Source organism: Dipodomys ordii, unplaced genomic scaffold, assembly GCF_000151885.1.
Source record: "Dipodomys ordii isolate 6190 unplaced genomic scaffold, Dord_2.0 Scaffold110, whole genome shotgun sequence".
Classification (NCBI taxonomy): domain Eukaryota; kingdom Metazoa; phylum Chordata; class Mammalia; order Rodentia; family Heteromyidae; genus Dipodomys; species Dipodomys ordii.
In genome coordinates this window covers 6,109,993-6,135,264 of record NW_012267326.1, presented here as the reverse complement: position 1 = coordinate 6,135,264, position 25,272 = coordinate 6,109,993, and the positions used below count along the sequence as shown (strand labels likewise).

Genomic DNA, 25,272 nt, shown 5'->3' with positions numbered 1-25,272 from the left:
TCATTTTTGGCATAAGTAACAGTGCAATACCCCAACACTGAGCCTCCTGGCTTGCCACTTTAGCAGTGCATGCTTGAAGTATGAAGGGAGGGGGAAAAAATTGGAATTTGCCATAAATACATCATAAAAAAGAAGGGGGCACAATATGAAATAAGAATGATAAGATCTTGATATTTGCTAAATATAGGCGATGGGTATCTGGAAATTCAATATACTGTTATTTTTTTTTCTTATAGAAAATTTTTAAATCACACTGATGTTTTGAGGTTGACAAAATTGAAAATAAATGATTGTCAGTCAATGATAATCGTTGGTTGTGCCTGTGTTTCCCAGTAGTATAAAGTTACAAAATTAATGATTATGTCCTTTTGACAGATCTTTCCCTAGACCATTCTGACCTAGTTGCAGAGTTGTTGAAGGAATTGTCTAACCACAATGAACGTGTAGAAGAAAGAAAAATTGCCCTCTATGAACTGATGAAACTAACACAGGAAGAGTCTTTCAGTGTTTGGGATGAGCACTTCAAAACGATACTACTTTTATTGCTGGAAACTCTTGGGGACAAAGAGGTAAATGGCAGAATACTTAAGCCATAGTCTATATCCTGCTTTGCTTTGCTTTCCTGCATTCATTCATTTTTTTGTTCTGCTGGGTCTTGAACTTAGTTTTCCTGAATAATAGGTATATACTCCCATCATAGCTTCACCTCCAGCTCTTGTTTTTCTTCATAGGTTGTCTATTAATCAAATACTACACAATTGTCTATTACCCAAATAATACACATATTCGAAAATTTGGAAGATGAATCTATTCTGCTGCTGTCCCTGCATGAAATTTTTCTCTAAGCCAAATAGCTCAGCAATTTTGAACAGTTGACCACAGCAAAAATGAAAAATGGAAGCCCAATTTTTGTGGAAAAGTACAGGTTGCCTGTTCTGTGCATTTAAATTTGTTTTTCAGAAGCACATCTTTGTCTTATAGTCTAATATAGTTCTCAATTTCTTAGAAATTTAAAAGGTGAGATTAGTTTTCAAGTAGAGATGTTAGAATTGTATAATAAGTAACATACTTTATACAATGGTCTAGTTTTCCTCCTCTCAACATTAAGATGCTTAAGTTGTTGAAATTGATGTTAGAAATTGCCTGCAGGTTGACAGGGTCCTAAGATGGCTGCCAGGCAACCATTTCCTGACCAAAGAAAGGATGTGGAGTTGGCTACTGCTGAAAATGATGTTGAGTCAAATTCTGAAAATGAAGCCATACTGAGAATTCTGAATTTAACTTACAAGAAGTTAAAGAGGATGGGACCAGGAAGAAATCAGATGCCTCAGATTTCCCAAAAGATGAACCAGAAACTTAGCGAAAGGTCCAGGCAAATATATATGCAGAGTACCCTTCTGGAATTCCCATAAACATGTGGAACATTTTCAAGAATTGCATAAAAACATTCTGAACAGAAAACTTAGCCTCAAGATCCAGAGGGAGATAAAGTGCTCCAGAAAAGATAAGCTGAAGAATGAAAAAGTCTCATAGTGAACAATCCTTGAATGAAGCCCAATGGAAAGAGCATACCCAGTATTTTGGAGCCAGTGACTCAGTATTTCAGAACCAGTGATAGATCTGAACCTCCTGTGAAAAAAGAAAAAAGTTGAGAAGTCAGGTCTTGAAGATAGACCAGGCTGTGAAGGAGTAGGATATTGAAAAAGCTGTAAAACTCAGCAACCAACAAGCTACTCTAGAGCTTGGTGTAAAAATTACCAAAGCATTGCCTGCCTCAATAGAAGACAAAATTTATGGAAGCCAAAAAGGAAGCTGAGGGCTGGGAATGTGGCTTAGTGGTAGAGTGCTCACCTAGCACGCATGAAGCCCTGGGCTCGATTACTCAGCACCACATAAACAGAAAAGGCCAGAAATGCCACTGTGGCTCAAGTGGTATTGTGCTATCCTATAGCAAAAAGAAACAGGGACAGTGCCCAGGGCATGAGTTCAAGCCCTAGGACTGGTGGCTCACGCCTGTAATCCTAGCTACTCAGGAGGCTGAGATCTGAGGATCGCAGTTCAAAGCCAGCCCGGGCAGGAGAGACCGTGAGACTCCTATCTCCAATAAACCACCAGAAAACCGGAAGTGGCGCTGTAGCTCAAAGTGGTAGAGCGCTCGCCTTGAGCTGAAGAGCTGAAGGACAGCACCCAGGCCCAGAGTTCAAGAAAAAAAAAAAAAAAGGAAGCTGAAAATTCATAAGCTGCTCAAAAGAAGAAGCTGAAATTGGGAGTTTGAAGCATAGAAGAGATGGGAAACCAAAAGCAACATGGGATATGTGTAACCATGCAGAGCTCAGAATACTTAGACTCACATGCTCAAATTAACAAGACTTTCCTGCTTAAATATGTTGGATTGACAGAAGTAGGAAATTGATAGAAATAAGGGGAATAATGTGCATAAAACTTGGGAATTGTTTACCAACTCTTGGACTTTCCTAAAGAATTTATTCTTGAAGTGAATACTTTCACTATTTGTGTAAGAAATCTGAGCATACACAGAAAGAAAAAAGGAAGGGTTTTTTTTGTTATTTATTTATCTGCATAAACCTTCAGTCTAAAATTAATCTGCTTTTCATATGTCTGGTGTAGCATAGCCAATGAGGCTCTTGTACTTTCTTATCTGTTCTAGGCATAGCTACACTTTTTCTGGAATGGTGGTTTTAAAATTGTGACTGTCTTTACAAATAATTTTATGTCATAAAAACAATTATTCATTCCTTCTTGAAGGCAGTAAAATTTTTAGGTGGTCCTTACCAGAGAGTATGTATAGTTATATTAAACAGATAATTTAACTCCAAATAACAACTGAATCATCCAATCATCCAAAATATTATTGCCTGCCATCCAAAATATTAAAAAAACATTTCAATGTTTCTCTTTAGCCTACAATCAGAGCTTTGGCATTAAAAGTTTTAAAAGAAATTCTAAGGCATCAGCCAGCAAGATTTAAAAACTATGCAGAACTGACTGTCATGAAAACATTGGAAGCACATAAAGACCCTCATAAAGAGGTGAGTTACCTGTTTTATTCTCTTCCTGTTATTTCATGAACGATGTAAACACTGCATAGAAGCTACCTTTATTTAATCATTTCCTCGATGGATATTCAAAGTGATACTTTACTCAGATCCATGCATATATTCTTTTCTAGCACAAGAATTACAATATCATGGCCTTTTTCCTATATAATGTACTTTTTTTTGTATATTTAGTTAGCTTTTCCTCAGTGTGACCAGATACTTAAGTAAAACGACTCAAAGGGGAAAATTACTTATATTGACTCCTGATTCCAGAGGGTTCACCCAACCCATGGTCTTTTTGTCCTTGGGGCTTGGACTGGTCACAGAGGCAAGATGCCAAGGCAGAAGAAAGATGGTCATGTCTAGCACACAGGAAGCAGAAAAATGAGAAGGGGCCAGAAACAAGGTACCACAAGGACTCACCCCAGCTAGGCCCCCACCTCCCAAAGTTTCCACAGCCTCCCAAAATAGTACCACCAGCTATGGCCCAAGCCTATGAGCCTGTGAGGAGATGTCATATTCGACCATAACAATCTGATTTTGTTTTCTTCTTCATTTTGCTTTAATTTTCTGTCTTAACTTTCCACTTAGCAATACAAATTGGATTTTTTAATGTAACAAATGAAGGTAAAATCATGTTTATTTTAAATAGTATATTGCTTATAGGAGATAGGAGTTTGTTGTGAGGACAGATTTTTAAGAATCTTTTTTAAGAATCACTTTTAAGAATCATGGCTGAAGGGTGAAGGGTAAACAAAAGGAGGAGGCTGCAATGCTTGGTAAGAAATGTACGCATTATCCTGCCCATGTAATTGTAACCCCTCTGTACAGTATCTTCACAAATAAAATTAAAAAAAAAAAATCATGGCATCCTATCTTTCTGTCAGTAACACTGATGAGTTACCATGAGGATTTTTATTATAATCTTATAAATAATTAGAAAAGGAGGGCGGGGAAGGTGGCTCAGTGGTAGAGCGTTTGCCTTGCATGCATGAGGCCCTGGGTTCGATTCCTCAGCACCACATAAGAAAAAAGAAAAAAAAAGCCGAAAGTGGTGCTATAGCTCAAGTGGTAGAACACTAGCCTTGAGCTGAAGAGCTGAGGGACAGCGCCCAGGCCCAGAGGTCAGGCCCCACAACCGGACCCAAAAAAAAAAAAAGAAAAGAAAAGAAAAGGAAATTTCAAATAGGATGCTGCAATGCTTTTTGCAAGAAAGCATACATGTGTTAGCATTAGATGTCTGTGGTCAAACCAAGACATTAGCAAAACACAGGCCAGAAAAGAAAGTTAAAATAGTGATAAAGTGAAATGGTTCAAAGCTAAATGCAAGAGTTAAAATGATAAAAATCTCAGAAGCAGCAGTAAGATTTTTGTTACGTGGACTATGTAGTAGTAGTTTCTTAATATAAAATGCAGAAGCAACTACTGGGGAAAAAACATAAATTGAACCTTAGCAAAATTAAAAGGTTTTGTACTTCAAAAAATTAAGGAAGCTGGGCACCAATAGCTCACGCCTATAATCTTAGCTACTCAGGAGGCTGAGGCCTCCTACTCTGAGGATCGAAGTTCAAAGCCAGTCCAGGCTAGAAAGTCTATGAGACTCACTATCTCCAGTTAACTACCAGAAAGCTTGAAAGTGGCACTGTGACTCAAAGTGGTAGAGCACCCTAAGTCATAAGTCAGGTAATGAGTGCAGTTCTTTTAGGACAGTGTCACCCCTCCCTTCACCTTCCCCAGTTCCCCCTCCCATCTGTGCCCACACAAATTGCATAGTTCATTTTCCACATAGTATATTCTGAATACCATGACTGCATTTGTTCACTCTTCCTCCATTTCTGTACCTCCATTTGCTACCACAGAAAGACCAAATGGAGTAGGGAGGGAGCAAAAACAACAGCAAAAGAAAAAAGTATTTCCATTTTCTGGAATTTGTTTTGATAAATAGTACTTTAAATGTTCAGAGTAGTTGTGCCTTTGGGTTCCTTCCCTAAGATTATCCCCCTAAGTCTGACTGAGAAAAAACCAAATATTTAAGTGGTACAAGATCATAGTAGACATTTTTCAAAAAAGAAATGTAAATGACAATAAACACAAAAAGATACCACCATCATTAGTCAGTAGGAATGTGCAACTCAAACCCTTAAGGACAGGCAAGAAGAAATGATAGTGAGGAGATGGGAAAATTGAAACTCTAAGAGTAATTTATTTTTTAATCTGGATTTTTATAACATAATATCAAATATTTATTGTTCTCTCCCCCCCTCTTTTATTTTTTATTTATTTATTTTTTTGGCCAGTCCTGGAGTTTGAACTTAGGGCCTGGGTACTGTCCCTAAGCTGCTTTTGCTCAAAGTTAGCACTCTACCAGTGGAGCTACCGTGCCACTTCTGGCTTTTTTTATGTAGTACTAAGGAATCAAACCCAGGGCTTCATGAATGCTAGGCGAGCACTCTACCACTAAGCCACACTCCTAGCCCTAATGTTTATAGTTCTGACCCAAATAAGACCTTTAGCATTTCTGTTTTTACAAAATATAAAATAGGTCTTTTTAAGATGTCACAACTGAAATGAGCTTTGACCTTTCTGACTTAGTGCATTTTTTGCTGTACCTTTTTAAATACTTTTCACTAGTTGATATGTGAGACACTGGCAAAGAATCATCAAAAGCATAGATGTTTATTTTGTTTTTACATTTTTGTTTTAGGGTTTTTTTGAGGGGGAGGCTGAGGGATCAGTCCCTGGGTAGGACCTGGGCACTATCCCTAAGCTTCTGTGCTCAAGGCTAGCATGCTACCACTTGAGCCACAGGTCCACTTCCAGCCTCTTGATGCTTAATTAGAGATAAGAGTTTCATGCTTTCCTGCCCAGGATGGCTTTGAACTGGGATCCTCAGATCTTAGCCTTTTATTTTATTTTGGGTCCTGTCGTGAGTCTGAACTCTGAGCCTGGGCACTGCCCCTCAGCTCTTCAGCTCAAGGCTAGCGCTCTACCACTTGAACCATAGCACCACTTCCGGCTTTTTTTTTTTGCTTATGGGTGCTGAGGAATCGAACCCAGGGCCTCAAGCATGCAAGGCAAGCGCTCTACCACTGAGCCACCTTCCCAGCCCAGCAAATGTGTTTTATCTGTACTCTGACTTATGGTTATCTGTGTACTGCAGTATTTTCCAAGCAAATCCCAAATACCATGTCCTGTTAAATGTATACTTTTAAGACATACTAAGAGTTAAGAAATAATTTCCTGGCTTAATTTATTTTAGGTGGTGAGGTCTGCTGAGGAAGCGGCATCAGTGCTGGCCACCTCTATTAGTCCAGAGCAGTGCATCAAAGTGCTGTGCCCTATCATTCAGACTGCAGACTACCCCATTAATCTGGCTGCAATCAAAATGCAAACAAAGGTGATCGAGAGAGTATCCAAGGAAACCCTTAACCTACTCCTACCAGAGATTATGCCAGGCCTAATACAGGTAAGCAGTAAAGCTTGAGGGAATGAGCTGTGTACATCCAGGCTTCAGTTACGTCAGGCTTTTTAAATACATAATCTTGTGGTATTCAATATTTATTTACAAAACTTTTTTTTTTTTTTTGCCAGTGCTGGGTCTTGAACTTGGGGCTTGGGCATTGTCCCTGAGCTTCCTTCACTCAAGACTGGCACCCTACCACTTAAGCCACAGCACCATTTCCAGTGTTTTCTGCTTATGTGGTGCTGAGGAATCAAACCCAGGGCTTCATGCATGCTAGACAAGCACTCTACTACTAAGCCACATTCCCAGCCTTCACAGAACGTTTGTATCATCTTAAACTAAATCTCTCTACCCATTAGTGAGCAATACCCCATTCTTTCCCTCAAGACCTCACTAATATTTATTCTACTTTCTGCTTCTAATAGGTACCTGTTCTAGATTTCTCATATTTGTGAAATCACAAATATTTATCCTTTTGTGCTCAGCTACTTTAATTTAGTAGTGTTTTCAGGGGTCATCACTTCTTTTTATTCTATTGTTGTTTCCTATTTATATTAACATAACTACTATGATGATGATTATTATAATTTACCTTGTAAATCTAGAAACAAATCTGTGGTCAGATTCCTCTCCAAAGTAGTTTTACTAACATACATTATAGATGTAACTTGTGGATATAACCATTTTAGGAAAAGGTGCGATTTTATATACATACATACATACATACATACATATATATATATATATATATATATAAGTTTGCTTGTTTTTGTCAGTTGTGGGATTTGAACTCAAGGTCTAGGTGCTGTCCCTGCGCTTTTTCACTAGTGCTTTACCACTATGAGCCACATCACCACTTCCAGTTTTCTGATGGTTAATTGGAGATAAGAATCTCATGGACTTTCCTCCCTGGGCTCACTTTGTACCTCAATCCTCAGGGCTCGGCCTGCTGTGTAGATAGGATACTGGTGAAAGCACCAGCACCTGGCTTGGGATTGTATTTTATTTTATAACATGCTTTAACTTAACTATATGTTGTGAGCTTTGTCCATCCTGATAAATAACAGTCTACAATGTAACTTTAATGGATGGTTAATATTATATACAGTGCCTATTATGACCTTTCCTATAGTATTATATTATTCTGTTCTAAGTTTTATTGCTCACTAAATTATAAGATCCTAGATGTCCAAACCTCTTTCTTATCTATGTTTTGATACTAACTACAGATGTATACAATGTGCATATGTGGTATACATTATAAATACTGATTAAATGTTTGGTGAATAATTTACAGTATGAAAGTACTAAGAGTCCTTGTGGCTTTAAGTTTCTGTAAAATTCTTAACTCCCTTTAATTAACCTGGTGTAAAACCATGTAGTTTATGTAACTATTAGAAACCTTTTTAAAAAGCATAAGAACTCTAGTGATCTTAAGGTTTACTTTTTGCTTTGCCAAAAATCATTGAAATTAGAGTATATGTATTAGGACATAGGATAGACAAGTGGCAATACCTATCAATGTAGTTTTTGCATTGCTCAAGGCTAGCACTCTACCACTTGAGCCACAGTGCCCCTTCTGGCTTTTTCTGTGTGGTACAGAGAAATTGAACCCAGGGCTTCATGCATGCTAAGCAAGCACTCTACCATGAAAGCCATATTCCCAGCTCATCTCAAAGCTTTTTAACCAAAATTCCCTTCACTGAGCACTTTGGATTACATACAGAAAAAAGGAAAAAAAGATTAGAGGAAGGTGTCAAGTTCTCTTTGGATTTCAGTGGTTTGAGAAAGCACGAAAGAAAGCTGAAAGTTAACTTTTAAGAACTTGGGGCCAGAATTTGTGGCTTAGTGGTAGAGTGCTTGCCTAGCATGCATGAAGCCCCTGGGTTTGATTCCTCAGTACTACATACACCAAAAAAGCTGGAAATGATGCTGTAGCTCAAGTGGTAAAGTGGTAGCCTTGAGCAAAAGAAGCTAAAGTACAGTGCCCAGGCCCTGATTTCAAACCACAGGACTGGCAAAAAACAAAACCAACTTGAAGCCAGCTAAATGTAGTACACACCTGTAACCCTAGTGACTCAGGAGGCAGCAATTGGGATGATTGGCTTACGGCTAGCCTAGGCAAAAAGTTCTAGCAACCATGGCCTCCCCTCCCCCCGCACACACACACAACACATTAACGGAAAGAAATTTGGTGCAGTGATGTATATTATCCCAGGAAATGTAAATAGGAGAACCACAGACCAGCCCAGGCAAAAAGCAAGACCTTGTTCAAAAATAAATGCAAAAAGCACTAGAAGTATGTCTCAAATGGTAGAGCACCTACTTTGCAAGTGCAAGCACTGCTCCCCTCCTCCCCCACCCACCAGAAAAATACAACCTGGACTAAAAGAGTGCATATTAGAGAAGTTGGAGGTGAAGGCAGAAGCACTTGGAGTAGAACAGGTCTACAAGGTGGCCTGAATCCATAGAGCTCTTGAAATTGCAAATGTTTCCTTGTGGAACAGGTTGCTCGTGTAGAACTGCCTTGGAACACTGAGCCTCACAAGTAGTGCTGCAACAGAACTAGCTATGCACAAAGGCCACATTAACAAAAGAAGAATCCAATAAAAGAAAAGCTAGAAGAATTTATGGGGCTGGGAATGTGGCTTAGTAGTAGGGTGCTTGTCTAACATGCATGAAAGCCTAGGTTCCATTCCTTAGTACCACAAAAGCAGAAAAGGCTCGAAGTTGTGCTGTGACTTAAGTGGTAGAGTAGTCTTGAGTACAGAGAGGCTCAGGGACAGAGCCCAGGCCATGAAATCAAGCCACAGGGCCAGCCAAAATAAAAAAGGAAGAGGAGGAGGAAGAAAAGGAAGAAGGAGGAGGAAGAGAAGGAAAAAGAGAAGGAGGATGAGAAGAAGAAGGAGAAAGAAGGAGGAGGAGAAGAAAAAAGGAGAAAGAAGAATTTATAGCCCAGCCCAAATCCCTAACTAGAAAGCTTCTCCCAAAATATAGAATGTACAAAACCCATTTCACTTACACAAGTGACAGGAAAGGATTATGGGGGCAAACCCCATGAAAAACTATTTGTCCCTCCCCCTTAAAAAAGAAGCTACTGCTGATGGCAGATCATAATTTAAAGCTATCCTTAGCAAGAAGTCCCTGAGATTCTTATCTTCATTTAACCACCAAGAAAGCAAAACTGAAACAGTGACTCAAGTGGTAAAAGCTCAGAGACAGCACCCAGGGGCCCTGAGTTCAAGCCCCAGGACTTGCACCAAAAAAAAAAAAAAAAAACATAAAAAGAGGAAGAAGACAGTAGGGTGTGGTGTTGTGGCTTAAGCCTCAACTCAGAGGAAGGGCAAGTTCACAAGACTCCATTTGAACAAATGACTCTGCAGTGGTACACACTGTTTCCCAGCTGTTTTGGAAACTCAATGGCCAGTTAACACTGGTGCATACCTGTAATCTCAGCTAAGGCAAGCACAGATAGGATCACAGTCCAGGCTAACCCCAGGCTAGCAATGCAAAAAGGGCCTTGGAGGTATGGCTCAAGTGGCAGAGTGTCTAACAAGCACAAGGTCCTGAGTTCAAACCCTAGTACCACCAAAAGACAAAGAGAGAGAGAGAGAATAGAAAAACATGACCACAACATAAATGAAAATTTAAACCCAAGTTTAAGAAACAAAGTAAAAAGGAAAAAAATGTAAGTAACAGTAAACACTAATGAAAAGCATGAATCAGAACTTTTAAAGTTTATTAAAAGAGATATCAGGGTTGGTATTGTGGTACATGCATGTAATCCTAGCTAGTCTGGAAGCATAGGTCTGTAGAATCTTGGTTTGAGACAGCCTGGGAAAAAGTTAGCAAGACTTCATTTCAATTAACAAGTTAGGCATTATGATGGTACACACCTATAATCCGACCTAGGAGAGACATAGATGAAGAAAACTGTTCTAAGGCTTACCCTAGACAAAAAAAAAAAAGGATGAGGCCCTATCTAAAGCAGTAACTAAAGCAAGCTGTGGCTTATGCTTACAATCCTTCTACAAGAGAGGTTGAGATCCAGAGGATAGTTCAAGAGCAGCCTAGGCATACAAAAGACCCCTTCTCAATAGCTGGGTACTACCACTGGAAACCTAAAATCAGTAGATTGCATTCCTGCACATACCTGGGCAGGAAGCACAGGATAGTTACCTACAAAGCCAACACAAAAAAGGACTGGAGACATGACTCAGTGGTACAGCACCTGCCTAACAAGTACAAGGCTCCTATATCTAAACCCCAGCACCACAAAAAAAATAGAAATATATAAAAGGGATATGGTTTAAAGGGGATGGCCTAGCAAATTCAAGGAAAGTCTCTAGTGGTAAACATCCTAAAAATGAAAGAGATACTACATGTAGATACAACGATAACTTGAATTCAGTATATTTGTAGTATGAAAATATTGATTTAGGAATAGGAATACCAATATGATAAAACAAATAATGTCTCTTAGGAGAAGAACACAAAGGCACAATATCTGTGTGCATCTGATCACATAAAATAATATTTGTGCCAGGCTCTGATAGCTCACACCTGTAATCCTAGCTACTCAGGAGGCTGAGATCTGAGGATCACAGTTCAAAGCCAGCCCAGGCAGCAAAGTCCGTGAAACTCTCATCTCCAATTAACTACCAGAAAACCAGAAGTGGTACTGTGGCTCAAGCAGCAGAGTGCTAACCTTGAGCTAAAGAGCTGAAGGACAGCGCCCAGGCCCAGAGTTCAAGCCCCACTCAAGAGGCTGAGATTTGAGGATCATGGTTCAAAGCCAGCACAGGCAGGAAAGTCCCTGAGACTCTTATCTCCAATTAACCACCAGAAAACTGGAAATGGAGCTGTGTCTCAAAGTGGTAAAGCATTAGCCTTGAGCAAAAGAGCTTAGGAATAGGGCCCAGGCCCTGTGTTCTAGCCTCAGAGATAGATAGATAGATAGATAGATAGATAGATAGATAGATAGATAGATAGATAGATAGATAGATAGATAGATAGATAGATAGATAGATAGGTAGGTAGGTAGGTAGGTAGATAGATAGATAGATAGATAGATAGATAGATAGATAGATAGATAGATAGATAGATAGATAGAATCAAAATCAACTCCAGGATTTTTAAAAATATGTCACAAAATAAAATTAGTCAATCTTAACATTGAATTAGATATGTCAGAATGAAATTGTTACTCAGTTTCTTTAAAAAAAAATTATGCCAGGTATAATGACTATAATCCTGGCTACTTGAAAGGTGGCTTGGACAAAGATGAGCATCCATCTAAAAATAAAATACAAACAAAAGGGCAGAGGGTTTGGCTCAAGGAGTAAACAGCCTGTCTAGCAAACTAATTTCAATAACCCCAGTATCATATATAAGCTAATAGCACATAGAAAAAAATGTTAGGTGAAAAGATGAGAGGTTACCCAAACATCATCAGAAGTAGAATAACTCAATATGCATCTTCCCATGGGATGCACCACTCCAATGGACATCCCCCCCCCTTTTTTTTTTTCTGTTGTTGAGCTTGAAATCAGGGCCTCTTTGTGCTCAAGGCTAGCACTCTGCCACTTCCAGTTTTTGAGTCTTTATTGGAGATAAGATTCTCACAGAGACTTTTCTGCCCAGGCCAGAAAACCGCAGCCTCCTGAGTAGCTAGAATTACAAGGTGTGAGCTACCAGTGCCTGGCTACATTTTCCTTTCTGAAAGCCCTAGAACCTGAATCTCAAGACTCTAGACTTAATTGTCAACATTCAGAGCATGGAATTACTAAATTGTGCAGTTATGCTATTTAGTCAAATCTAGAATATATGAACTGCTGTAAGAAAAATTACCAACTTTATTGAGTAGAGAAATTAGATGAATGAAAGAGAGTAGTGATACAAATTACTTAAAGGTTTAGAGTGCTAAACGTACAGTCCACTTGAAAAGGATATACTAAAATAGAGGACTAACTTCGGATTTCAAAACCTACAGGCTTCAGAAATGAAGACAGCAGACAGAGTCTGCACTTAGCCCCTCCGATGTTCTCATCCTTATCCTACTCCCTTCTGCCACGGGAGTCCAGAACTCTTCAGGAAAGAGTTAGTGTGCATCTCATCATCATGTTCGTGGCATGGCTTACCTGGCTGGCTCTTATCACATAACAAGCACTTAAATATTGGAACATTGAGTGCAATATTCTTGGCAATGTTTTTTGTAATAGGAAAAAAAAATAGCAAAGAGGGAAGTTGTCAGGGAGGAGACTTAATCCTACAACATTCAGACTAAGGGTCTAGTTCAGTAGTAGATTGCTTACTTATCATGCACAAGGCTCTAGGTTCGATCCCCAGCACCAGAAACAAAACAAAAATATTAAATTTACCAGCCAAATGCCAGTGGCTCATGCCTGTAATACTACTACTCAGGAGACTGAGATCCAAAGCCCAGGTAAGAAAGTCCATGAGTCTCTTTTGTCCAATTAATCACAGAAAAAGCAAAGAAATTGTTCTGTGGCTCACGTGGTAGGTAGAATGCTAGCCTTGAGCAAAAGTTGCTCAGAGACAGTACCCAGGCCCAGAGTTCAAGCCCAGGCTCTGCAAAAAAAAAAAAAAAAATTAAATTTACAACATTGTAGAATGGTTAAATTAGGATGCATGCTAAATAGATATTACATAGACTGTAGAAAAATTATAAGAATTGTAATTGAATCTACAATTATAATTTAATTAGATAACTTTATAAAATTATAATTTCTTACAAAATACAAAAAATAAAGTATGTATAGTTTGTTTATGCCTTTTATCATGAAGAATACATTTTTGCAATCATTTTAGAAAATGGTCACAATTTTGGTAGAGGTGAACTTTATTTTCCCCTGGGTAAAATGTTTATATACTCAAAAATACATACTGAGTAAGATTTTTGTGGAATGTTGGGAGAGAGTAGTATGATCAATGCATAAGGGATACAGACTCAGCTGTTGTGGTGGAACAGATGAAAGACCATTAGGCCTGGGTTATAAGAATACCTTGAGTTGCCAAACCTAAGAACCACATTTTACTAGATAGTGGAGAGCTGTTGACCTAAAGCTATGTGCTCTAAGAAGGTGCTCTGGAAAGTTGGAGATGGATTAGCAAACCAGGCAGCTTCTGAGGTGGGCTGTGCAGCTTATCAGGGAGAGCCTAACAGGGCAGATGATAGTGGAGTGTGGTGGATGTTGGGGGACAGAGAATTTACCTTAGATCAGCAGGGTTTCTCTCCTCCATACATCATTTTCTTAAATCCCTCAGGAGTACTAACGGTGGAACTTTTCTCCCTAGGGTTATGATAATTCGGAGAGCAGTGTTCGGAAAGCTTGTGTCTTCTGCCTAGTAGCTGTTCATGCAGTAATTGGCGATGAGCTAAAACCACATCTCAGTCAACTCACTGGCAGTAAAGTAAGTAACACTGTATGGTTTTAACAGTAACAACTATAACACTTAAAGTCTTTGTCCTGAATATATGTTAAACAATAAGATTTCATAAGTCAGGCTTTGAACACCCACTGCCCTTATTCATCCAATTCTTCCTTTTGGTTCTTCCCTCTGGCATGTGTCACTCAGGTAAAGTGATGGGCACATTACTGAAGGGAAAATGCCTACAGTTCATGTGTTGTTTGTTGTTGTTGTTGTTATTTTGCCAGTCATGGGGCTTGAACTCAGGGCCTGGGCACTGTCCCTGAGCTTCTTTGAAGAAGCTCAAGGCTAGCACTCTACCACTTGAGCCACAGCACCACTTCCAACTCTTTCTGTTTGTGTGTGGTACTGAAGAATTGGACCCAGAACTTTATGCATGCTAGGCAAACACTCTACCTCTAAGCCACATTCCCAATCTCAGTTCATGGTTATTTCTAACAGTTGACTGACTCCTTTCCATTCCAACACTCAAGCCATCATCCCCAATGCCTGTTGAAGAACAAATAGAGCCAGACACAGTGGCTCATGCATGTAATCCCAGCCAATCAAGAGGCAGAGATTGGGGAGAGCATGGTTCAAGACCAGCCCTAGCAAAAAGTCAGACCCCCCCACATCAACTAATAAGTTATGATACTGACACATGCCTGTCATCCCAGCTTTGTGGAAGGTATAAACAGGATAATTGTAGGCCAACCCCAGCAAAAATAAGACTAGACCTGAGGATATGTATCAAGTAGTAGAATACCTGCATATATCTCTGTTTCTCCTTAACTCTGATAATCATGGCTAGAAAGTCTGTGAGACTCTTATCTCCAGGTAACCACCAGAAAGTCAGAAATGGAGCTGTGGCTTAATGGTAGAGCACAACCTTGAGTGAAAAGAACAGTACTCAGGTCGTGAGTTCAAGCCCACAACCAACTAAAAATAAATAAAAATTTTGATAAAGAATTAAAATAAGTAAAAAAGAATTCACATATATGTAGCTGTTTTAGTGACCATCTCATCATACTGTAGAGCAGCTTGTTCGCATAACATGTGCTTGACTTAAATCCACAGATGAAGCTACTGAACCTTTATATCAAACGTGCACAGACGGGTTCAGGAGGGACCGATCCCACTACTGACGTTTCTGGACAAAGTTAGCACCAGTCATCAGTGAAGCAGGTCTCTCAAGGACAGACAGACCACCCTCATCAGTGAAAGGAAATTCTCAAAATACATCTTTTGGAACTTAACCATTGTTTCCCGGTTTTTGTTTTTTTGTTTCATTTCATTTTGTATTTTCTGTAACAGAGAGCTATCCTCAGTCTGCATGTAACTTTTATGATAGTTATTCCAAATTCAAAAAGAAGCAGTATTAACAATTGATCAATACAAAGTAATTTTTTAGTCTAACTCATCATTTCACATGTTTGTACTTCTTTGTCTTCCCATTAACCTTTGCCAGTGTTATGATTGTATAAATTTTTTTAAATACTGGTTAAACCGGAATGCTTAAAGCTTTAAAAGTTTTAACAGTCTAAAACATTTTTTGTCTTTATTCAACTGCAGAATAATATTTTTATTGCTACTTTGAGTTTTGTTCCATATCATGTCCTAGCTAGAAATATTATTAATGACGTGAAACAAAGCAGGACTGATTTGAACTTCAGCTGGACTCTGTTGGTATGATGGTGAGCCGTGTCATTAGTTGCAACTTCTTCGGGGTCATTTGTAGTTTGAAAATGAAGACCTGGAAGAGAAACATTACAGAATCAGCCAGTTCTGTAAAACTGCTGTTGTTTGTTGGTTATTGATCTTGCCATCATTATTTAAAACCATGTCCTATGATCCCTTCAGAAAGCTGCACCAAATCATCTGCCTGTTTTTTTCTTGATACTTGTTGAAATGGAAAGTTTCATTGCAGGGTTTTTGTGTTGTTTTTTTGTTTGTTTATTTTGTTGTGAATGATGCTTTTTTGTATTTATTAATATCAGATTCACTTATGAATAAACTTGATAATGGAAACAGACAAAAGAATCAAGTGCATGTGTGTCCTTGACTGTCTTCTGTTTCTCACTTAGTAAAACAAACTAATTATTGATATGGAGTCAACCAGCACTATTTCCTGAAAATGATGGAAGCTGGTTTTTTCTAACCATGAAAACATTGATCCTGATGAGAGAGAAGATGGTGCCAAGGCTGTCTTATAATAATGGGCTCAAATTCTCTACCTCTTCAGGGCTAATGCTTTTAACTGAGCTGCTGCCTGTAATATGTCTTTCAGAAAACTATTTAAAGGGTGATTTCTGTTACTTTTTAACAAAAATTTTAATCACCTTTTGCTAAACCTGTTCTTTTCATATGCAGCCGTCTTTCAAAAATGACCAGTTTCAGTGAAAGCCAACTGAAATCATTTGGAACCAGGATTCAATGATTTCTCATTTTGACTTTTTTTTAATTTAATTTTAACATGAAGTGAATTTGACTGGCAAGGCAAAGGTCTGTGAGAGGAGCAATTTGCTATTGTTACAGAGTTACCTGTACTATCTTTGTTTAATTGAAAAAAAAATGTAGAAATGTATGTAAAGAATCTAAGACAAGAGAACCGAATGGGTGATTTGTTATAGGCTTTTCCCTTCCTTTGTGTTCTAGCAGCAAGAAAAGACATTTCCCAATATTCTCTCCCCCTCACCTGTAACAGCTTTGTTTTTACTGTTAATTACGTTGTGTATTTATAGTTCAATGCTTACTGTTGTGCATATACTGGCAATAAAACTGTACATAACATTACTTGGAAAAGTTAATAATATATATTAGCTGTTTTTCTGTCTCGTGTAATGACTCACTTATGTAGGTTATGGGGTGGTTTTTGTTGGGTTTTGTTTTAACTTTAATAGGTACTTTATTAATGAAATTCTCATGAATTTTGTGTGCATCTGAGACAAAAAGGTCAGGAGTAGTCGCTCATTACAATGTATATAGGTACTTACGTATGTATATGCTACAACTTACCTTAAAGAAGTCATTCCAAACATTCAAGTTGTCTGAGTAGTGTTTTTTGTAACATGACCTTTAGTATGTTTTGTAGTCATTCTGAATTTGAATATTGACTTAATGTTGACCCCTGCTTTAAGGCATTGCATTAACTACTGTTGACAACCAAGTATGGTGATATAAGCTGAGTTACACTAACTGAAAAGTTAGATGGAGCACCTGACATCTAAAAACAACAGCCCAAGAAATGAATGAATCATGTAACAGAAAAAATGTAGCTTACTGTGCCTAAATGGAATGAAGGTTAATGGACATTAAGGTGAAAGTTCTGTAATGTTGGGGGTTGTGACTCAGTGGTAAAGCTCTTGCTTAACATGGTTCAATCCCCAGTGAAGATAGATAGATAGATAGATAGATAGATAGATAGATAGATAGATAGATAGATAGATAGATAGATAGAGATGATAGACAGACCAATAAATTCTATCATTTCTGTTGACAAGGGTAGAAGAAAAATACTGATTATTCAATAACTACTAAAAATACCTTTCATTTGTTCATTCCAGAAACAGACTTAGATGTCATTATGAATTAAAGTATGGTCAAAAAAAGCTACTGTTTATAATTTTTTCCTTCCACTTTTCTCCCAAAAACTAATAGGTCATTCATTTATTGCACTGATGAGAACTAATTAAAAGAATATTAAGCTAGCTGCCAGTGGCTCTAACTACCTAGGAAACTGAGATCTGGAGGATCATAGTTCAAAGCCAGACCAAAAAGTCTACAAGACTATCTCTTCAAAATAACCAGTAAAAAGCCAGACTGGAGGTGTGGTTCAAGTGGTAGAGTGTCATCTCAGCAAGCATAAAGCTCTTAAGTTCAAACCTCAGTATTCCGAAAAAAAAGTATTAAAAGCCATTTATCAACCAGGTGTATTAGGGTGCATCTGTGGTCCTAGCTACTTTGGATTCTGAGGCAGGAGAATAGTTTGAGCCCAAGAGTTGGAGTCTAGCCTGAGCAACAAGACACTTCCTCAACAATACATAAATGTATATATACACACATATATTCTAGATTATAAAACATGCTTCAAATTCAAAATCTATTACAGACTTTTTTTTTTGAGTCCGGTCATGAGGCCTGAACTCTGTGCCTGGGTGCTGTCCCTCAGCTCTTCAGCTCAAGGCTAGTGCTCTACCACTTGAGCCACAGCGCCACTTCTGGCTTTTTTTTTTTGCTTTTGTGGTGCTGAGGAATCGAACCCAGGGCCTCATGCATGCAAGGCAAGTGCTCCACCACTGAGCCACCTTCCCAATCCCTTCAGATACTTTTTCAAGTAAGATTAAAGTCTGAAGCTGAGGTTTGGAGTTAATCTATGTTACTTCAGCTTTTTTTTTTTCCAGTTGTGGGGCTTGAACCGTGGCTTGGGCACTGTCCTTGAGCTCTTTTACTCAAGGATAGTACTCTATTACTTGAGCCACAGCACCACTTCTGGTTTTCTAGTGGTTAATTGGAAATAAGAGTCATAGACTTTTCTTCCTAGCTGGCTTTAAACTACAGTCCTTAGATCTCAGCCTCCTAAGTAGCAAGGATTACAGGCATGCGCCACCAGTGCCCAGCTTCAGATTTCATTCTTACAAACTAAATCAAAATGACTTTTCACCATCAAGTATGTCTTTGTTTAAAAGGCTAGGATATTTTCAGCCATATTTGCTTGTATAGTCAAGTATATATTACAAACTTGATTAAGAATCACCTTTACAGTAAATAGAAATGAGAATAATTCCATAATACATGCAGTGTTTTTCATATTACCTTTTATATCTTTGTTATCTCCCCCTTCCCTACCTCCAGTAGTACTAGGGATTTGAATTCAGAGCCTTGCAGTTAGGCAGTCTATATAATTTAAGCTATTCCAACGAGTACAGTTTTCCATCTGTGAATTCAACTAGAATTTCAGCCAAAAAAAATTTTTTTTAAAGTTACCTTCCTTTTTGTAGACTACAGTGAAAATAATGAAAAGCTGAAAAAGAAAAATGTTACTTCTAAAATGGCTACTTAAGATTCTTATCTGTATTGCTGGGTGCCTGTGGCTCTTGTCTGCAATCCTAGCTACTCAGGCTGAGATCTGAGGATCACAATTCAAAGCCAGCCCAGCAGGAGGAAAGTCCATGAGACTCATCTCCAATAAACCACCAGAAAACCAGAAGTGGCACTGTGGCTCAAGTAGTAGAGCACTAGCCTTGAACTGAAGAGCTGAGGGACAGCGCCCAGGCCCAGAGTTCAACATCCATGACTGACTCAAAAAAAAAAAAAAGAAAAAAAGATTATCTTTGTTGCTGGGTTTTGGCTACTGAATTAGATAATATTGAAATCTGTAAGGAAACTAATTTGGTTAACCACAAGAGTGACAGAATTAAAACCAGCCATCATTTTGACTGGTGTGTGTGTGTGTACTGGGATTGAACTTGGCCTTGCACTTAAAGCTGGTGCTCTACCCTTTGGGACACACCTCCACTTGCAGCAAAAAGCTGGAAGAAACCCTTGGAAATGGTTCCAAGGAGGAAGAAGTGGGAATGAAGGAGATAATTAAGGGAATGGGTTTGACAGGAGTACATTATATGCATATATGGAAACATCACAAATAACAAACAACAGGCTAGGGCTGGGAAGGTGGCTCAGTGGTAGAGCGCTTGCCTTGCATGCCTGAGGCCCTGGGTTCGATTCCTCAGCACCACATAAGCAAAAAGAAAAAAGCCGGAAGTGGCGCTGTGGCTCAGGTGGTAGAGCGATAGCCTTGAGCTGAAGAACTGAGGGATAGTGCCCAGGCCCAGAGTTCAGGCCCCACGACCATACCCAAAAAAAAAAAAAAAATAACAGGCTAATAACAATAGGAAAGGAGTCAGGCGCTGGTGGCTCACGCCTATAATCCTAGCTACTCAGGAGGCGAGGAGGCTGAGATCTGAGAATCACAGTTCAAAGCCAGCCCTGGCAAGAAACTCCATGAGACATTTTTTTGTTGTTGTTGGTCGTGGGCTTGAACTCTGGGCTTGGACGCTATCCCTCAGCTCTTCAGCCCAAGGCGAGCACTCTATCGCTTTAGCCACAGCGCCACTTCCTCCATGAAACTCTTATCTCCAATAAACTACTAGAAAACTGGAAGTAGCGCTGTGGTTCAAGTGGTAGAGCGCTTGCCTTGAGCTGAAGAGCGCAGGGACAGCGCCTAAGCCTAGAGTTCAAGCCCCATGACCGACCAAAACAAAAACAAAAACACATGGGGAAGGAAACAGGTGAAAAATAGGAAAGGGTGGGAGGACAAAAACAAAGGAAACTTCCCAAAGTGAGAAAAATATCCAAAATCTGCATATTGGTGGCCTATATATAATGCTCTTTAAAAAAAACAATCTGAAATAGTCAATTCTTAGACATCCAGTTACCACTAGTATAGTAACCAACATGGTGATATTAACCTGATAATCCCAGCACTCTGAATTGGAGGCAGGATGATCTTGAATTCAAGACCAGTCTGAGCTGATATGGGGAGAGACTGGGAATATAACTCAATAGTAAAGTACTTTCCTAGTATATGCAAGGGCCTGTCTTCAATTCCAAACACTTCAAATTAAATAAATGTAATGGAGCAAAATTCTATGTGCATTATAAATGTGACATATAACTGCAAAACAGACATGAGACATTAAGAACAATACACAGAGCCAGACTGAGGTGGCCTCCATCTATAATCTTAGCTACTCAGGAGGCTGAGATCTAAAGATCTAGGTTCAAAGCCAGCCCAGCAAAGTCTGTGAGACTCTTATCGCCAATCAACCACCAAAAAGGTGGAAGTGGAGCTGTGGTACAGTTCCAGCCTTGGGCAAAAAGCTCAGTGACAGTGAGTGTCTAGGCCCTGAATTCAAGCCCCAGAACCAGTACACACACGTGTTCGCGTGCACACACACACACACACACACCAATATACAAAATTAGACAATAGAGCAAATTTGCAAGAAACTAAAGACATAAAGTAGGAGTTAAGCTATACCTCAGCTAAGAACACTGGAGCTAGGGGCCAGTGGCTCACACCTTTAATCCTAGCTACTTAGGAAGCTGAGATCTACTTAGTTTGGTTATGGATTCATTTATTGTGGGAATGGACTCCTGATAAAAGGAGTCTATTTCCCTTGCTCTTCTGACTTCTTCCATGGGATGACACTTAAGATGGCCTCTATCAGATGATGTCTCAAAACCTCAAAACCCTGGACATCTCAGACTTCAAATCTGTAAGAAATCAATCTCCTCTCATTACCTTACTCATGTAACTGTAACCCTCTGTATGGTATCTTTACAATAAAAAAAAGAAATCAATCTCTTTTTCAATCCTGTATTACTATAAATCATATTTCAACATCTAGCATAAATTCCCTAGTCTCCTGACTTCTGTTACAGCGATGCCAAGTGGACAGAGAGCATGCTTAGTGAGTAACCAGCAGTGAGCAGTAGATAGGAATCAATGGTATAATTTAAACTTGATGGGTTAGGCCTGGCCCCTGCTCACATGTGTTGTGAGCATTTGCCATTACTACGGAGTCTGGAGCCGCTTTCAGATGCTCCTTGTTTCTGGGCTGTGTGAGGACAGAGACAGACCTAATGACATTGACCATTCCTCTGCAGTGGTGTCCAACTTTATGCATGGTCTGCCCTTTCTTCTGGGCAGGACTTCTTTAATGTACAAAAATAGCCTGGTACAGAAGCCAGACGCTGGGCTACAGTTGTTGCACATGTAACTTGGGGATATGTGGGACTAGCTCCGGATCCACCAGCTGTCCCAGGATGAGCTTAGAAAGTTGGCTCATGAGGCTTCAATTTATGGCCAACCCTAGCAGTCCCCACTTGCAGCTTTTATTTTTATGCGTGTGACTTTTGACCAAAAAAAAAAAAAGTGCTGAAATTTGATCTCTCTTTGCAAGTTGTTCCTCTACCAAACTAAAGAACTTTACAGAATCTGCCAAGTTAGTATGTACTGCCATCTTGAAGATGACAGCATGCCTGCTGTAGAGCCAGGTGTCGAAAAATCTGGAATCTCCCAAGTTAATCAAATGCCAGCACCTAACCAAGCATGAGCATTCTAATATTCTGAATGGAGCAACAGACATGACACCTGTTGACCATGACAGACATGCAGGTATTTTGGGAAAGTCAAGGAATAGAATGAAATCCACAGAGATCAGTTTCATTCTGTGCACTGAACTCCAGAAACAACCTCAAGGCCCTGAGTTCAAGCCCCAGTACTGCAAGAAGATTTTTTTTAAAAAAAGATTCTGGGGGCTGGGAAGGTGGCTCAGTGGCAGAGTGCTTGCCTTACACGCAAGAGGCCCTGGGTTCGATCCCTCAGCACCACATAAGCAGAAAAAGCCGGAAGTGGCGCTGGGGGGGGGGGAGTTGATAATTACAACAAGGTACACTGGAATTCCCTTTCCAAAAGCAAAGCAAAGATGGTTGATTTATCTTCTCTTCTTTTCTTTTTTTTTTTTTTTTTGGGGGGGGTCTGGTCGTGGGGCCTGAACTCTAGGCCTGGGCGCTGTTCCTCAGCTCTTCAGCTCAAGGCTAGCGCTCTACCTCTTGAGCCACAATGCCACTTCTGGCTTTTTTCTTTTTGCTATGTGGTGCTGAGGAATTGAAACCAGGGCCTCAGGCATGTAAGGTAAGCCGTCTACCACTGAGCCATCTTCCCAGCCCCCTTCTTATTTTCTAGCTACTAATGTGATCGGTATTGAAATTCTGGTCTCACTGGTAGAAAACACATTGGCAGAAAGGAAGTTGTTAAACCATTCTCTCCAATGAACAAGCTCTTTAGTCTTGGTGCCTCTTTTTACTGGTGCTGTAACTGATGGGGTTTCCCACAGTTCCTTGGCCTTTGTACAGAAGAGTAGGCTTTAAAATCCATAGTGAAGGGTTGAGAAGGTGGCTCAGTGGTAGAGCACTTGCCTTGCATGCATGAGGCCCTGGGTTCGATTCCTCAGCACCACATAAGAAAAAAGCTGGAGTGGCGCTGTAGCTCAAGTGGTAGAGTGCTAGCCTTGAGCTGAAGAGCTGAGGGACAGCGCCCAGGCCCAGAGTTCAGGCCCCACAACCGGACCCAAAAAAAAAAAATCCATAGTGAACAATGTTGCTCAGTAGTTACCCGAAGCACTCCCATCAAATCCAAATCATGTCCCAAAGCTAGAAGCTCCTGCATCAGAACTAGGCACTGAGCAAGCTAGTTACCTAGATGTTCAAGAACTTTGAGCAGTAGTAGATACAATCCAGAAGTAACTTGATGGACATTCCTGTATTTATGACAGGGGATCTTCAAAATATGTGGACAGAGATGTTCTTTAAAATCCAGCCACTTTAAAAAAAATTAAGCTGTTATTATAAATGTGATATACAGGGGGATTAAAATTACATGAGTCAGGTAAAGAGTACATTTCCTTTTGTACAGTGTCTTCTGTTCCCTTACTCTCTCCCAATCCCTTCCTCCTGTTTCCACACTTGCCTCAGTGTCCAGTGAGCTCCACTGCTGCGAGTGCTCTTCTCCCGCTCCTTCCCAAAGATATACAAATGAATGTACCGTACATAAGGTAAAGAAGACAGAATCATCAAAAACTAAAAAAAGAGTCTCTTGTTTGTTTCAATACATATATTATTTTATATAAACATGAAAAGGCACCTAGGCATTGTGTCTTTGTGTTTCATTTGGTCTCACACTGTGTGAGTCCCTAGAATCCTGTATAATTTGTCATACCCCAGTGCCTTTTATACCTAATGTCTGCATATTAGAATATGCACTGTTTTCTGTGCTTGGCTTACCTCACTTAACATGATTTGTTCTAATTCCATTCATTTCCCTGCAAGTAACATTATATTATTCTTTTTAATGGCTGTGTAAAATTCCATTGTGTAGATGTACCACATTTTTTGGGTCCACTCATCTATTGTGGGGCATCTGTTTTTTTCCCATATCTTGACTATTGTGAATAGTAACTATTTTTATGCCAATACCAAGCCGTGTTTGTTATTATGGCTCTGAAGTAGAGTTTGCTGTCCTGCATTTTTTTTTTTTGCCTAGAATTGTTTTGGCTATTCTTGGTCTTTTGTTGTTCCATATGACTTTTTGAATTTTCTTTCTTGGTAAAGAACATCATTGAGATTTTGATGGGAATTGCATTAAATTTGCATGTCATTTTTGGTACTATGGCCATCTTCATAATATCGATTCTACCTATCCATGAACGTGGAAGATCTTTCCATTTCCTGATGTCTTCCTTGATCTCTTTCTTCAGATTTTTATAGTTCTTGCTCTAAAGATCTTTTCATCTTTGGTTAAATTAATTCCTAGATATTTTTTAGGCTATGGCAAATGGAGTTGATTTCATGATTTCTGCTTGTACATTCTGTACATTGTACAGAAAGGCTACTGATTTTCATGGGTTAATTTTGTATCCAGCTATTTTGCCATAGTGGTTGATCAGCCCTAGGAGGTTGGGGATGGAGGGTTTTTTGGGGTCCTTTAGGTATAAGATCATGTCAGCTGCCGGGCGCCAGTGGCTCATGCCTGTAATCCTAGCTGAGATCTGATATTCAAAGTTCAAAGCCATCCCAGGCTGGAAACTCTGTGAGACTCTTCTCTCCAATAAACCACTAGAAAATCGGAAGTGGTGCTGTGGCTCAAGCAGTAGAACGCTCACCTTGAGCTGAAGAGCGCAAAGACAATGCCCAAGCCCAGAGTTCAAGCCCCATGACCAATCAAAAAATAAAATAAAATCACATCATCTGCAAATAGGGATAGTTTGATTTCTTCTTTCCCTATGTGAATCCCTTTTATGTCCTTTTCTTGCTTGATTGCTCTGTCTAGGAATCCCAGAACTATATTGATGAGTGGTAAGAGTAGGCATTCTAACCTTGTTCCTGATTTTAGGGAAAATGGTTTTAGTTTTTCCCCACTGAGTATGATGTTGGCAATTTATATGTCATATATAGCCTTTATTGTTTTGAAGACTGTTCCTTCTACTCCTAACATCTCCAAAACTTTGAACATGAATAGATGTTGTATTTTGTTGAAGGCTTTTTCTGCATCTGTTGAGATGATTCTTGTCTTTGGCTCTGTTGATGTGGTGAATTACATTTAGTGGTTTGTGTATGTTAAACTAGCCTTGCATCTGTGGGATGAAGCCTACTTGGTCATAATGTATGATTTTTATTTCTGGATTCTGTTGGCTAGTTTTTTGTTTGCTTGTTTGGTTGGTTTTTGTCGGTCATGGGGCTTAAAATCTGGGCCTGGGT

At 39.4% G+C, this 25,272-nt stretch overlaps 1 protein-coding gene across 1 annotated transcript in view; it reads left to right on the top strand.

Moving 5' to 3' along the window:
- The window catches only part of Clasp2 (cytoplasmic linker associated protein 2), a 203,186-nt gene extending 186,440 nt beyond the window's left edge, over nt 1-16,746 (top strand). The window contains exons 33-37 of the mRNA XM_013028474.1: nt 376-569; nt 2,922-3,050; nt 6,319-6,525; nt 13,840-13,956; nt 15,031-16,746. Of these exons, the coding sequence (XP_012883928.1) occupies nt 376-569; nt 2,922-3,050; nt 6,319-6,525; nt 13,840-13,956; nt 15,031-15,117 (734 nt within the window). The 3' untranslated portion in view covers nt 15,118-16,746. The remainder of the gene's footprint in view (nt 1-375; nt 570-2,921; nt 3,051-6,318; nt 6,526-13,839; nt 13,957-15,030) is intronic.
- The last annotated feature ends 8,526 nt before the right edge of the window (nt 16,747-25,272 follow it).